This window comes from Gymnoscopelus microlampas (genome assembly GCF_963454915.1).
Source record: "Gymnoscopelus microlampas genome assembly, chromosome: 2".
Lineage (NCBI taxonomy): Eukaryota > Metazoa > Chordata > Actinopteri > Myctophiformes > Myctophidae > Gymnoscopelus > Gymnoscopelus microlampas.
The window spans coordinates 35,055,164-35,070,552 of NC_139939.1; the positions used below are offsets into that span (position 1 = coordinate 35,055,164).

The 15,389-nt window shown below is 42.2% G+C and overlaps 3 protein-coding genes across 5 annotated transcripts in view; 2 read left to right on the forward strand and 1 right to left on the reverse strand.

Annotated features, from left to right (window-relative positions):
• The window catches only part of cc2d1a (coiled-coil and C2 domain containing 1A), a 22,679-nt gene extending 17,643 nt beyond the window's left edge, over positions 1-5,036 (reverse strand). Inside the window, exons 1-6 of one of the 3 annotated variants that reach the window (XM_084073248.1) lie at positions 5,022-5,036; positions 3,503-3,596; positions 2,167-2,302; positions 1,870-1,985; positions 1,354-1,581; positions 563-878 (exon numbers count right to left, since the gene is read on the reverse strand). In XM_084073248.1, coding sequence (XP_083929374.1) covers positions 563-878; positions 1,354-1,581; positions 1,870-1,985; positions 2,167-2,302; positions 3,503-3,568 — 862 coding nt within the window. In that variant the 5' untranslated portion in view covers positions 3,569-3,596; positions 5,022-5,036. Of the gene's footprint in view, positions 1-562; positions 879-1,353; positions 1,582-1,869; positions 1,986-2,166; positions 2,303-3,502; positions 3,597-3,798; positions 3,976-5,021 lie in introns of those variants that run through there. The other 2 variants (XM_084073247.1, XM_084073246.1) reach the window with 2 other exon arrangements.
• The window catches only part of LOC311034037 (regulator of G-protein signaling 5), a 96,245-nt gene that overhangs the window by 45,722 nt on the left and 35,134 nt on the right, over positions 1-15,389 (forward strand). The window lies entirely within an intron of this gene.
• On the forward strand, positions 4,699-11,794 carry LOC311056563 (uncharacterized protein). The gene is made up of 7 exons (XM_084073274.1): positions 4,699-4,809; positions 4,883-4,980; positions 7,374-8,221; positions 8,522-9,113; positions 9,466-9,557; positions 10,626-10,721; positions 11,683-11,794. Exons 1-7 carry the CDS (start codon positions 4,773-4,775, stop codon positions 11,744-11,746), a joined length of 1,827 nt encoding a protein of 608 aa, XP_083929400.1. The 5' UTR covers positions 4,699-4,772; the 3' UTR covers positions 11,747-11,794.

Consider the following 15,389-nt stretch of genomic DNA (forward strand, 5'->3'; position numbering starts at 1 on the left):
TATGATGTTTCACGGGAGCCCAGTGACATAAAAAAAAAAGTCAAAATCTTACAAAGCGCAAACGTTATGCAAAGCTCTGCCAATCAGTTCAGCCGTTAGGTCGGGTTAGCCAATCAGGGATTTATACTGGCTTAGCGGCACAAACGTGATGCGGCGTCTGCCAATCCGTAAAGCCAACGGTTTGGGTTGGCCAATCAGTGAAGCCGATGCATAAAATCTCCCGAACACACCAAGAATTTGTGTGTCTTCCTCAGACCCGTGGGCTGACATATACATATATTTGTGGTTTTTCGGTTCTCGGAAACCATTGGTGCCTTTCGGCACCGCACACCTCGGAGTGATGAGACACCAAGTTTGAGATCGCTCGGTCGGACACTTTCCGAGTTACGCCCCGGACAGAGTGACACACACACAGAGATTTAGTAAATTATAGATGTTTGGAGTGTGACATGTGTACGTGACAGACACAGTCTACAATCCCAAGTGTATGTGCAGGGATGTGTATGTGTGTGTGTGTGTGTGTGTGTGTGTGTGTGTGTGTGTGTGTGTGTGTGTAATATACCTGAGTGCTGCACATTAGGCTGGCCAGGGGTGAGAGGAGAGATGGCAGGTGTGTCTGGGGTGATGGCACCAGCAGGTTTCTGTGGTGGAGTAAGAAACTGGGGCCTAGCATTAGGGGCTGGAGGGGCAGCCTCCCTCAGAGATTTCAGATTGGTGGGCGGGGTGATTACAAGTCCCGGAGCCGTCAGATCCCGTTCCTTGATTGGTTCAGGTTCAGACGCAAGGTTGGGCTTTCCACCTGTAGCAACAGGAGGCGGGATCTCCTCCTCGTTGATTGTCTTTCCTTTTTTGACAGAAGCCAGCATGGACTGCAACGTCTAAGATGAAATGGGAAAAGTGGACACTGTTACAATCGTCAACAGAATCAACATACAAATAAGAAGGATGATTTATAGAGCCTTGGATGATAGAAAACGTATACCTTTTAATGGACTGCATCATTTCCCATGGGAAAAAGCATAGTCAAGGTTGTGATCCGGGGGTTGGTGGATTTTTGTATCCAATATAGGCAAAAGGACTGTGTGGATCATAAGTTCTAACTCCACAGGCTGTCATTCATTGATTCTGCTAATGACAATGTGCCGTTTAAATTTAAACCCACATCTATGGACACCAGATTGTCTCTACTCTACATAATCTTCTTTTGGCATCTCTTGTATGGCTTCTCATTTGATAAGCATTCCCCAAGTTCTGGAAAACAGGGCACCTTAGTATGCAAAGCTTGACTGTTGTCTAGTACTAATATCTTAAGGAGCTCTTTCCCCTTTTTTTTATTTCTTTTTGCACTTTTACCTTTAGGCCACGGTCATATCTCCGGGCTTTGCTGGACTCCCCTGCTGCCTTGGCATTGGAAATGGCTGTCTGATACATGTCAATGCGCTCCACCAGGCGGGACTCTACGCCTGCTGGCCCACTAGGGGTGGTAGGGCCGCTGCGGGGAGTGACACTGGAGCCTGGAGTGATGGCAGGAGGTGCAGGCTTAGGAGCTTCATCATCCTCCAAAACCTCGTTCAGTTCTGCCTGTGTACACATGACACAATCACACAAAATAAATTATGCATTTCCAAACATGTTTAGTGCAAACCTTTAGGAGCATTTATTATAAACAATGAGTAAATACATAACATTCCAAAAGCCAAACCTCTCTCCTTAGATTTCACAAAGCCAATAAGCTATATTGAATGAGAGCAGGTGCCAATTCCTAGCACATTAAAATGCACGCATAATCTTGGATTCCTAGCACCTGTCCTGCACAACGCTGTACATAAAAACAATACATGAGAGTAAAGGAATGTGCAAGTCTGGTACCATTAGATCTTCATCATCATCATCATCATCCAGATCTTCGTCCCCACCCTCCTCATCATCCAGGTCTTTCATACAGAGAGCGGCCATTCGCTCTATTTCCGCCATAGGCACAGGAGCTAGATATATAAATGTACATTAGAAGGATCACTCCATTATGAAGCAGCACACCATCAGGGGTTTAACATTATCGTATCAACTGGTAATAGGTGGCATTTAAATTGCCGGGTCATCTACATCTCCCGAAAAGTATATTATATTAAAAGACAGGCAACAAACAGGAAAGCGTTTCTTTCTCACTTCTGCCTCCACTCTTCTTCCCTGGTGTCCCTCCACCCCCTCCTCCCATAAGGGCCAGGAGCTCGGCTTCCAATTCTTCCTCATTCCCTCCATCATCCATCCCTCCATCTGGGGATAGGTCAAGGATCAGGCCCAACTGAAAGAGAGAGTGAGTGAGTGATGAATAATCATACATACACCAGTGGCGTACTCACTGTAGAGGCAGGGCAGGCGGTCGCCTGCCCAACTAAGATCTCGCCTCCCCTAAAAAAAAACAAAAAAACAAAAATGTGTCATTGTGTGCTTAATATCCTCAAAGTCACGCATCCAACAAGCTTTGAACTGAGCAGATTGGACCTTCTGTTCCAGAGATAATGGCCAAAACATCTTGAAAACGGCCACTTTCGCCGGTTTTCAATCGCTGATTTTAGATTGAGTTGATTTTTTTTGGGGGGGGTAATAGAGGGGGGGGGGGATCTCACCTGCCCTAAATGTAAATCCTGGGGACGCCAGTACGCCACTGACATACACTGTAAAATGCTCAGTGTTAATTTAACCATTTTTAACTCTGATAATGTATAAATGTAATCAAATGGACCTAGTTACATTTGTACATTCTCACACTAGGAGGATGGAGTGTACCGAACAAAGTACCTAACCATAGGTTAGGCTCAGTGCAGTCTTGTGTAGCCAAACAACTATTCCACAATTTATTTAAAAATGGTGTGAGTCGACAACAGTTTGGCTCGAGAGACCAGGTTCAGTGCCACATGCAACCACTCACCTATGTGGAGACATTGGCACAACTGTCTATTTGTGGGACACCAGACCTGGACGCTGATGTGTTTTAAGCCATGCCATTATTATTATGTGTCTTTTATCTGTAATTTTACATAGGATGTGTATATATGTTTTATCTGGACCACGAGTCTGTAATAAAGTTTGAATTTAAATTAATTGAATAAAGTACAATTTTGAGGTATTTTTTACTTTACTGGAGTATTTCCAAATTTCAGTACTTTTACTTCTACTCCACTACATCTCAGAGGCAAATATTGCACTTTTACTCCACTATAATGAATTGAAAACTTAAATATGGCAGAAATAAATTATTATATTATAAAACATACATTAACCACTTTAGCCCCATTTTATACATAGGCTATTTGAAAATAGCCGATCTACAAGCTCACAACGCGTCGCAGATCTGATATTTTCAAACATTTTTGTACTTTTACTTACTCAAGTAACATATTGAACACAGGCCGTTTACTTGTAACAGAGTATGTTTATATTGTGGTATTACTACTTTTACTAGTAAAAAGTAAAACATCTTCTTCATCATAGGGTGATTTACCTGTTTGGCCCTGGCTGCACCCTCTCCTGACCCCCGGGGAGGAGGGGGGTTCCGACTGCGACTCATGGACTGTTGTTGATCTCTAAACGGGTAGCTGATGGAGACACAACCAGGTTATAAAGTTCACATTAACACAGTACTTTTAACACCAGACACTATATTGGCCGAAATCAGAGATTCAAATGAGTAACTTTTAGCTGTCGCAGAGACAGTTGGCTCGGCTAGCGTTAGCTCCTAATAATAGCTTGCATCAGGTACCTTGTAATAAACAATGTCAGTGGCAGCTTGGTGTTTACCGTGTGTCTCACCTCGATCCTCACGGAGTGACAAGTTGCAGACTAAGCATCCACTTATTCAACTACACCGTGTAGAAACGTAAAGAGAACATTTAGAAACAGGAAGACACAGAGTTGTGTTCATAAGGGTTTATGAGTCAAAATAAACACGGAGTTATGGAATTTACTTCCTGCATTGCGTCTCCAATAGCAACACGAGTCGTGGTTTACGGCCTTCACGGAACACGCCCCATTACTGACGTAAAACCTGTAAGCGTCTTCAGTAAGTACCACCTGCTAGTGTTGCCATGTCGGCTTATTATAAGCGACTGTGGGTTTCTTTTTCTGTAAAGTTGCTTGTAAATATTGGTAGTTGCGGGTTGCGTTTTTTTTTTGGCTTGTCTCCTAATGTTGTTTAAAACAGTGATTCTTAAACATTTTCATGTCATGCAAATTAATATGTATGTCCATTGTCCACAGACCCCCCCCCATCTGAAAATATGTTGTGCCAGGAGGCAGGGACCCCCCCCCCCAGATTTGTGTTGTTAAAATGTTTAAATAATGTTCTTAAATTACCTTTTTTTTTCAACATGACTTTTGTCTTTTTCATTTTTTTATAAATAGCAGACCTACAAGCTCACCTACGAGCTTGTAGGTCGGATATTTTCAAATAGCCGTAGTAGCTTTAATAGTCGCTTATTTTGGGCTAGTTTTCCTAGACCTGGTTGCTTATTTCTCTCACAAAACCTGGCAACACTGCTGCCTGCCTGCATTACATTAAGAAAAGTAAGCTGAATGATGTATAATCTACTTTCTGAGCCTTAACTCGCCTTAAGTTTATCAAATACATTTCCAATTACTTCCCATTTCTCACTTTTGCTAGCTAACGTTCTGTTGCCTTCACACACTTTTGAGACAAGTAAATCAGCTAGCTAACGTCAATTAGGAACATTACATGAGCTGATTCATTAAAACGTGTTTGTCAGGAACAGAAAATGCCCAAAAGAAAAGTGAAGATCACCTCAGACACAGGTAAAGTAGGATTTTATCAACAAAGTGAGCTACCTTGTAATCTAAGATATATTAATTGATTTATCTTTTCTAGAAAATCTCCCTCCACCCCTGCTGAGGTCACTGAGGTCTAAAAAGAGATATGAAGAAATTTGCCCATCTGCTGATATTTGTACCACACCCCCCCAGCAGGTAATTTGAGATGAATACAACTGTTATGTATGTCCACTTACATAAACAGTATAATAATGAGTCAAACAGTGTTAGAGAGTTTATCCATTGTTTACTTATTCAGCGCGCTTTGCAATACAGACACGGTCCGCCAATGATGACGTAACAACCTCTCTTAAAGGAACAGTGAGCTGCCAATATAACAGTAGTGCCAGGGCTCAAATACATAACAATTCCTCCCTTCTAATTTTTATGTACTCTAAATCAATCTTAGCAAAACAGAAATTAAGGCACCATAACAAACAATTATGAAATGTGATACAGAATTCAAAACTTGACTTTTTGTTTCTTTTCTTTGACAATCGGTCCAATAGTAATCGTGTGTGTGTGTGAGTGCGTGTGGTGTGTGGTGTGTGTGTGTGTGTGTGTGTGTGTGTGTGTTAAAGTTCCAGGGTCTTGTTGTCCATAAGGTGTTAACTATAACTCAAACCTCTGAGGGGGTCTACGGTCTCTTTCAGGGTAGCGGCGTACTGGGGATTCAATGTCAGTTGTCTTTTTGCCCACAGGTACTATAGGCGTTGCCCACTCAGCCCAATCCACCTTGGATAATATTCCTTGGTCCACTAGGTGTTGGAGCTCGGCTTCCACTTTGGGGCGTAAGGCATATGGGACAGGACGAGCCTTGTGAAATTTTGGCGTTGCATCGTTCTCAAGCTCAATCCGTGCCTTGATGTGTTTTAGGGTACCAATGCCCTCTCTGAACACTTCAGCATGTTTATCCATTATCTGTGTCAGTTGCACGTCTGCACACAGATTTTTCTCCTTGGTGGCGATTTGCATCGCCTTTATGTCATGCCAGTTCAGACGGATGTGCCTCAACCACTGTCGTCCGAATAATGGCACACCTCCATACTTAAGTACATACAACTCAAGGTTGCGCATTTGGCCCTCATATGTCACTTTCACCTTCAGTTTTCCCAGTGGAGTGATCCGCTCACCTGTGTATGTTTTCAGTCTCACACTGGTGTGTTTCAGTTTCAGTTTAGGGAAATGCTCCTTGTAGTCTTGTAAGGATATGATAGACAGTGCAGATCCAGTATCCAGTTCCATTTTGAATGGCACTCCATTAACTTTAGGTGTCAGCCATATGACTTCACTGTCATCATCTTCTGTGGAGTATAAATCAAGACAGGCCAAATTCTCTTCATTTGAATCCTCTGAGTCTGTCTCTGTTACTTCATGCACTTTTTGGCTGCCCTTTCCTGTTCTCTTCCCTTGTCTATCACTGTACCTTGATTTGCACATTTTCTGTATGTGTCCTCTTCTGTTGCACTGCCTGCAGTCTTTATCCTTGAACCAACAATCTGCAGGGTCATGTGACTTTTTCCCACATCTGAAGCAAGGCTGTGTTTTCTCATTGCGTTGGTTTGTTTGGAACTTGTGCACTGATCTTGCTTCATTGTGTTTGCCTTGTAACTCACTTGCATCCTTTGTTGCTGTTTCCATTTATATGGCTATTTCCAATGCACGAGCTAGTGTTAGTTTGTCTTCAGTCAGAAGACGTTTCTGGATGCCTTCGTTGTGCATCCCGCATACAAATCTGTCTCTCAGAGCGTCCGATAGCCCTTCCCCAAACTGACAATGCTCTGTTAGCCTCCGGAGCTCTGCAATGTACTCCGATATGGTCTCAGACTGTGATTGATTTCTTTTGTGAAATCGAAAACGTTCTGCTATCAGCAATGGCGTTGGATTCAAATGCTTCTTTAGAATTTCTGTGATTTCAGTAAAGGTTTTGGCAGCTGGTTTGATGGGGGCAATGAGACTGCGGAGCAAGTTGTACGTTTTAGCTCCCATAACACTTAGTAGCACAGCAACTCGTCTGTCCTCTGCTATTTCGTTAGCCACACAATACTGTTCAACTCTTTCCATGTAGGATATCCAATCTTCAGCTGTACTATCAAAACTGTCCATATGTCCCACAAGTCCAGCCATTTTCGCGGAGTTTTAATCCACTTATTTTACCTTGATCCGTTTATCAATAGCGCCGTTCGTCGCGCAGTATCCACAGGTTTCTTTTTTTCTTCGTCTTTTTTTTTTTTTTTTTTAATAGTCCATTTGTTGCACGTTAAGAGTCCGTATAACTTCGTCGCCAGTTCTGTTATGTATGTCCACTTACATAAACAGTATAATAATGAGTCAAACAGTGTTAGAGAGTTTATCCATTGTTTACTTATTCAGCGCGCTTTGCAATACAGACACGGTCCGCCAATGATGACGTAACAACCTCTCTTAAAGGAACAGTGAGCTGCCAATATAACAGTAGTGCCAGGGCTCAAATACATAACAACAACCGAGTTGAAAAATAAACTATTCCTTCTAAGAATGCTGTTTGAACTCTTCTCTCGTGTCCTCAGGACACTGGGATAAATGCCACCTCAAGTGCCTCTTCTCTTCAAATTCTCGAGTCCAGTGTACAAGGATGTACCAAGACCACTCAACTGGAGGAGGGGGAAGAGCATACAATTACCTCCGAGCAAGAGGGTGATGTAGAGGACAAATCTTCAATGGCAGTTTGTGCAGAGAATGTAATAGCTGACACAGTGGGAGGAACTGTACTGACATCACCCTACAAAGATTTTCAGCTCAAGAACCTCACAGTAGTAATAATCAAGTCAAGTCATAATAACGAGGGTGAAGAGAAAGAAGGAAAGAAATCGATGAAGTCTCCAACTCACTCACCAACAAATCAATCGCAGCCTTACCAGCCAGCCTCCCAGGGTGGTGAGATCGGGGATGCAGCCTGTCCAAATGTCTGTGAAGAGAGACAGTGCACAGGGGAAAACGTGGACCACAGAGTGGAGACGAGCCAAGACAGTGAACAGGTGCCTAACAGACTGTGCATTGGTGGTGATGAAAGGGCCGCTGCTGTGGGCTTACCAGCCAAAAAGAGGAGAAGAATGGGAACCTGTGGTCTGACGGAGAAGGAGAGGAGTCACTTCTTTGAGGCACAAAACCGAGAAAATACAAAAAGCTGCAGAGAGGGAGACGATCAAGCGGAAATGGATGTTAGAGATGGAGGAGGCAGACAATGGACAGTGACACTGAAGAAAGATGACCCATGTCAGGGTTGTGATAATGAGACTGATCTGGTGACTGAAGACAGGATTTTGTCATCCTCTGCCCCACCCTCAGTAGGGAGGGTCACAGAGCACTGGGAGATGGAGACAAAACGGCTGTCAGGATTCTGTAGTGGAGAGGACAGGTTAGGATCCTTTTTTGAGAGCCAGTACACAAGCAAACACCTCACTGACTGACACACACACACACACACACACACACACACACACACACACAGACACACACACACACACACACACACACACACACACACACACACACACACACACACACACACACACACACACACACACACACACACACACACACACACACACACACACACACACACACATAGTGCATCAAAGAAGCCAAAACTAAACTTAAATGTATTTGTTTTCACCCGCATCATTTTAACAACACTGTGTTTTTTTTAATCTCACAGGGCAGACACAGAAGTCCATGTTTCTATGACTACTTCAGATATGATCAGTAATGCATTGAACCAGGCTGGTGGAGCTGTATCGTGCCCAGAAGGGGAGAGCCACCGGGCTGACCCTAGCACAGAGCCTGGTCCTGGGCAAGTCATTGACAATCTCAAGAACGATCTATCTGCAGAGAGCAAAGATGGGCTAGCTATTCCTGTGATTGGGGAGGAGCAAGAACTAGAGGAAGCCACTGATGAAACTGTCATTGAAAAGTGTGAGAAGCAGAGGAAGGAAACGGAGGATGGCTGTGTAGGACCAGACTGTTATTCTGCCATCACTCTTATTACAGCCACCCCTCAGAATGCAGGGATTGAGACAGGGCATCAGGAAGGGGACCAGACATTGTCTCCACAGAGGGAGAGTGTGGCCAGGGACGCATCTATGGAGGCTGTTGGAGCTGAAGCTGTGCCTCAGGATGCAGATGGAGATAGAGATGGGGCTGAGGCTAGATTTCCATCTACAGAGACTGGTATAGGAGGGTTCAATGGTGGTACAGAGGAGCCTTATGAGGTTGCGGCGACACCTAGTGGCTCAGAGGAGAATGAAAACGTGAGTGGTCAAACTGCATTTTTCTGTTTCAGTTTTACCCCCCCCCCCCTCTGTCTTGTATTTACATGCCTTTAATTATGTATTGTTAAAAACATGTTCTTAATCTTTGGAATCAGTTTTTAGACACAGACACTGTACCAAACAGCCCCCCCCCCAACTCACCTAGTGTTTTCTAAAATTCTGCCGTACTTGGGGGGTGTGTGTGTGTGTGTGTGTGTGTGTGTGTGTGTGTGTGTGTGTGTGTGTGTGTGTGTGTGTGTGTGTGTGTGTGTGTGTCAAGTGTGTTAAATGGTGCTGTTCAACTGTGAATAATAATAACCTTGGCACTCACCCCTTTCCTGTTACCTCTTAGGGCCCCCAGACCAGGACCACCCCCACCCCCAGCCCATTTGGATCTTGGTCCCTGAGTTACATATCTGACTCTCAGCTGAACAACACTGTGATGTAAGTTGGAGGGAATGGAGTTGTGGATTGGGTGGACACACACTCATGGGTGGAGGAACTCATCAGTCCATCAATCAATTAATTGGAGGTGTGGGGTCCGTAACGGAGGTTCTCTCAATCTCCATAACTATGTTACATTAGAGATTCAGTATGGGCAAAGTATATTGTGTCAGCCAGGTGATACTGAAGCTCTAAAGTTATGTACCAGAGATTGAGAGGACCTCCATTTCAGGGACAAGAGGAGCAGAGTGAGCCTTTGTTCTGAAAGAGGCATTGTCAGCAGCCATTTTAGGCACTTAGCTCATTACACTTAGCATATTATAGAATATCATTAATCAATCAATTTTGAATTATATAAAACATTTCCAACATTTCAATGCATGGCAGTGTGATTCAATGCGTGATGAAACAGGAATATTACATGGCGTATGTTTCAAAGCCACCTTTGTAAACCAGGCTGTATTGTAAGCGCTTTATACAGTAAATACAGTTCATTACCCAACCACCATTGAGATCCTTCAGATAATTTACCCAGAGAGAGAACTTTCATCAAGGCTCTGCTTTTAAATCTTTAGAAACTAGAAAAGGGTGTCCTCAGAATTTGAACAAACTTCTAGTTGATTGATGTGTTGTAAATCAACTAAATTGGTCAGCAGTGCTGTTGCAGAGAGAGGGTGTTCACTCTCCATTCCGACATCTCACCACTCCGACTAGTGGCTTCCGCGTGCGGTTAGGGTTAGGGTTAGGGTTAGGTATAGGGTTCGTCAACGTCGGAAAGGCGACATGTCGGAAAGGAGAAATGCACCCCAGAGAGAGCAGTATGGAGTTGCTCTCAAGCATGTTGGGGCAAGTCTTAATGAGCTTATAAAATAAAATACAATGGCTTCCATCTTCTCACTGCTCCTGTCAAACTATCTTCAAGACAGACAAATTCACCTGTGGCACAACTACGAGGTAGCACTATCAACACCGTAGTGGCAATTTAAGTAATTGTAGATATGTTGACTTTTATCCAAAACATCTGTAAGTAGACTCTTATGCTGTTCCAACACCCTCTCCCCTGTCTAGTGAGAAAGAGGTGGTAGAGAGGGATGAAGGTCCTGGTTCTCATGAAGATGCTACAGAAGTGGTCTGTGGGATGATCAAGGAACTCTCTGCACTGAAGTATGTAATACTGACACTGTACCTGTTCTACCCTCCCCCATTTCCAACGCAACCAATCATTCAGGCAGACAGACATGTTGTGTATCTTTCACCCTGTTTTTTGTATCCACAATTTGGATCCAATTGATCTGTGCTGTGGTCTTTCAGGGTTAAATGAACACTTTTATTTTACTGTGTACTACCAAAAATAATTAGATAAACCAGCAAAAAATACCACCAACTAATTTCCCTTCAACCAGTACTAGGTGAAGGCTGTTATCTATTTAGGCATCCGACATGATAGTTTCATTTAGTAAGAAATATTCTTCACTTTTAAAATTATCTATTCTAATCAACTAAAAAGTAGCTTCAACACCACCCTGTTCATCTCTCCTCCCAGTGGTTGAGTGGTGACCTTTTGACTTGTGCTGTGATTGGTCAGTGTTCAATTGCTTTTAGACCATTGCCTGTTTGATGATTGTAAACTGTAGACTGTGGTGTAAAGTAACGAAGTACATTTACTAGTGATATCCACAATTCCCGAAGTACTGTACTTAAGTACTTTTGAGATATTTTTACTTTACTGGAGTATTTCCAATTTTCAATACTTTTACTTCTACTCCACTACACCTCAGAGGCAAATACTTCTACTCAGCCCTATTTTATACACGGGCTATCACAACGTTGTGAGCTTGTAGATCTGCTATTTTCAAACATTTTAGTACTTTCACTTTGGTACTTTAAGTATATTTTGATGCCAATACTTTTGGACTTTTACTCCAGTAACATTTTGACCACAGGCCTTTTACTTGTAGCAGAGTATTTTAAATAGTGTGATATTGCTACTTTTACTTAAGTAAAATATCTGAGTACTTCTTCCACCACTGGCCTTTACCTTTATATATTATTTTCTAAGCTAAACAGGCAAAATGAAACAGCAGACATTGCCTTCGAATTATGTGACTTTACCTCTACTTTCTAGTTGGATTGTGATGGTCGCCCATGAGGAGTTGGAGAATTTCGACTGTGACCCATGCTCTGACTAAATCCGGACCCAGGACAAAATTCAAGTCAAGAGCACCCCTACCTATCAATTATACCATCCACCCTGTTAAGCCTCATTCCCCAATTTCAAGTCATGTTAATGTTTGCTATACAGTTTCTAATGTTCACTTTGATATGGTTTGTTGATCATCATTGAATAAACATTGTTTAAATAAATGTCATGTTCAGTAGTTTGTTCTATCTAGAGACATCTCTATAGAGATGTAGTGGTGTTAAATACGACAGAATTAAGAACACAGACAAACACACAGTAGACAATAAAGATTAATTTTAACAAAGACATGACCAACAATGGCACACCTGAGTAACTGTTGACTAGGCACACTTAGATTTAAAAGATTTAAAATGCTGACATGATGACTCGATACTTGTTAACAATGACTGTAGTCTGTAACCCATGTATTGTCTTAGAAATTGTTATTTATGTCATGATCCTTCAAATGCATGCAGGAAAATATGCATCTATCCACCACGCTTTAAAATAAATAAAAACAGTAGGAATACAACCCTACATCATTTTTTCCTCACCCCAAAAAGGACAAATAGGGTTGTCGTTCAAAGAATTTGTCAAAATCTTAACATTATTGTTAATGCCTTTGTTAGTAGCTACACTAGGCAAACACATTTGACAAGTTAACCCAAAAACAAAATCCAGCAAACATGCAACATGCAAATAGAAAACAATAAAACAAATCTAAATTAGAAAACACACGTAAGATAATAAAGATGTTTTTAAATACTTAAAACAATAAGAATTACAAATAGGGTTGTTGTTCAAATAATTATTTACTTAACATTAACTTGTTTATGCAGTTTGTAGCTACAATAGGCTGACAACACATTTGACAAATGAAATACAGCAAACCAACATGCAAATAAAAACCACTCAAATCAAAACTAGTAGCCTAGAGAAAAACACACGTAAGATAATAAAAAAAGCCAACAATCTCAGTTAACGCTGATGGTCTTGTGTGAACTTATGTTGCTTTTGCGTGGATCTGGTGTACACAGAGCTGTAGGCGCTGTCAACCAGGGGACAGAAGCGTTTGGTGTGAGCATGGGCCCCGGTGGCCCCACAGAGGGGACACACGTACTGTCGCAAATAGGGACAAAGCACTTCACCAACCTCGTTCTTAAGGCAGTGGGAAGTGAACACGGACTCTGCTTCTCCGTTATGCTTACAGAAGCTGCAGTGTCTGCGTTCCAATGACTCCAATGATCCCTTTAAAGTCTTCTTACTGCGCTCCTTGGGGACCGGCCGGGAGCCCACCACGGGTTTGGGCGGTAGGCCCAGAGGGTTGGATTCCACCTCATTCCGCGAATCGTGGAGAGAACCGAGCGCGGTCCAAAGCGCCCCCGCTTTGGGTAGAGGAGGCTTGGATTCCACCTCACTCCGTGCGTCGTGGACAGAACCGAGCGCGGTCCAAAGCGCCCCCGCTTTGGGTAGAGGAGGCTTGGATTCCACCTCACTCCGTGCGTCGTGGAGAGAACCGAGCGCGGTCCAAAGCGGGGGAGGAGGCTTGGATTCCACCTCGCTCTGTGCGCCGTGGACAGAACCCATCGCTGCCCAAAACTCTGCAGGTGTGGGTATAAGAGGCTGGGATTCCACCTTGTTCCGTGCGTAGGGCTGTCACGATTACAGATTTAAGTTGATGATTAATTGTCGCACAAATAATTGCGATTAATGTGTTTTTTGGCATTGAACATTGGAAATTACTTTGTAATTAAAGTTGCACAGGGCAAATATGACAAATAACTTAAATATACAAAGAAATTACTGACATATTTAATAATGTTATACAAAAAAAATAAAAGCTGAAATAGCCGATCTACAAGCTTACAACCGTTGTAAGCTTGTTGATCTGCTATTTCTGCTATTTTTGGAAAATGTATGAACATTTTTCTACATGGAAACGATTATGACCATTATGCAAAATAATTGCGATTATCTCAAATAATTGCGATTAGGCAATTTAATATGTAACAGATACAGGATAGGTGGGCACTAGGGACATCTGGTCGATGTAAAATTGGCTATTTGGTCCAAAATGTAAAAAATATATATATATTAGAAAAATGGTCTTTAATGTTAAGTATACATGATTTATACAAGCATGGTACATCATTATCAGAATTAGTGTTATCCTTGTTTATGCCCAAAAATGACTGGATATACAGGTTTTGTAGTAATTTGTAGAAATTGTAGAAATATTAGACTTTAATTGTCGAATGTTTAAGCATGTTCTAATCATTTATAGTTTGCTACTTGCTTTACTTAAGACTATTTTTCTAAATTTTTATTTTTTAAAATTTTGGCCAATTTTACATTGAGGTGCCCAGATGTCCCTAGTGCCCACCTATCCTGTTACCATTGTGACTGGCCTGTCCATGCGTCATGGTGAGGACCTACCGTGGTCCAAAGCTCTGCAGGTGTGGGTATAAGAGGCTTGGATTCCACCTGGTTCCGTGCGCCTCCTTCATGCAGAGGAGAACCTACTGTGGTCCACAGCTCCGCAGTTGAGGAATTTGCCAATGGAGGTCCTACGTAGGGCTGTCATGATTACAAAATTGAAGTTGACGATTAATTGTCATACAAATAATTGCGATTAACGATTTAATTGTGTGTTTGGCATTGGAACATATGAATGATGTTTTAATTTCTGTTTGCCTTTTAGGCTTCATAATCAAAAATGGGACAGGGCAGATAAGACAAATACATTAAATATACCAAGAAATTGACATATTTAATGATCTTATGCACAAGTTTCCTAGGGAATTATGGGCATCACTTCCTGCAGGAATGTGAATTGAATGACAACAGGAAGTGATGACAATAATTCCCTCAATGCCCCATGGGACACTGTAAACTCTTGGATACATGTAAAAAAAAATATATATATACATAGCAGATCTACAAGCTTACACAAGCTTGTAGATCTGCTATTTCAACTTTTTTTTTAATATTTGAAATTGTGAAATTGTGTCGACATTTATGCAAACATAATTGCGATTATCTCAAATAATTGCGATTCCAGGGGTCTTCAACAGAGGGTCCGGTCCGGGACCCCTAGGGGATCCCCAGAGTTACTACAGGGGACCACCAAATCTTTGTGTGATATGGATTATTATTTGTATTAACCAGTTCAACCCTAGAATCTCTCTACACATTTTGAGGGGAACATTAGCAAAGAATAGCAGAACTACGTAAGCTCACACCCCTTGCACAATGAGGTGTTGTGTGCTTGTAGATCGGCTATTTTCGGCAAAGAGGTTTGGTGTAGGGGGAAAAGGAGCAGATAAAGTACAGAGCCAGCGGTCAAGTTTACAAAGTATTGAGGGTTTCAGTGGTTAAATGTCTGAAATAAAGAAAAATCATTAATTCACATAACACTGATAAGTCTATGAGGCCATCTATGAAATCTATGAAAAAGTTTACTCTGCAAGTGCAACACATTATACAATATGTATGTAGTGGGGGTCCCTGCTTCATCTCTCTCTCAGCTAGGGGCGTCCTAAAAAACGTTGAGGGCCCCTGGATCAGACGATGTAATAATTGTGACAGGCCTACCTCTACGATGTCACCACTCTGATACACCGTGTCGTTCAGATGCCAAGGCGCCAGCT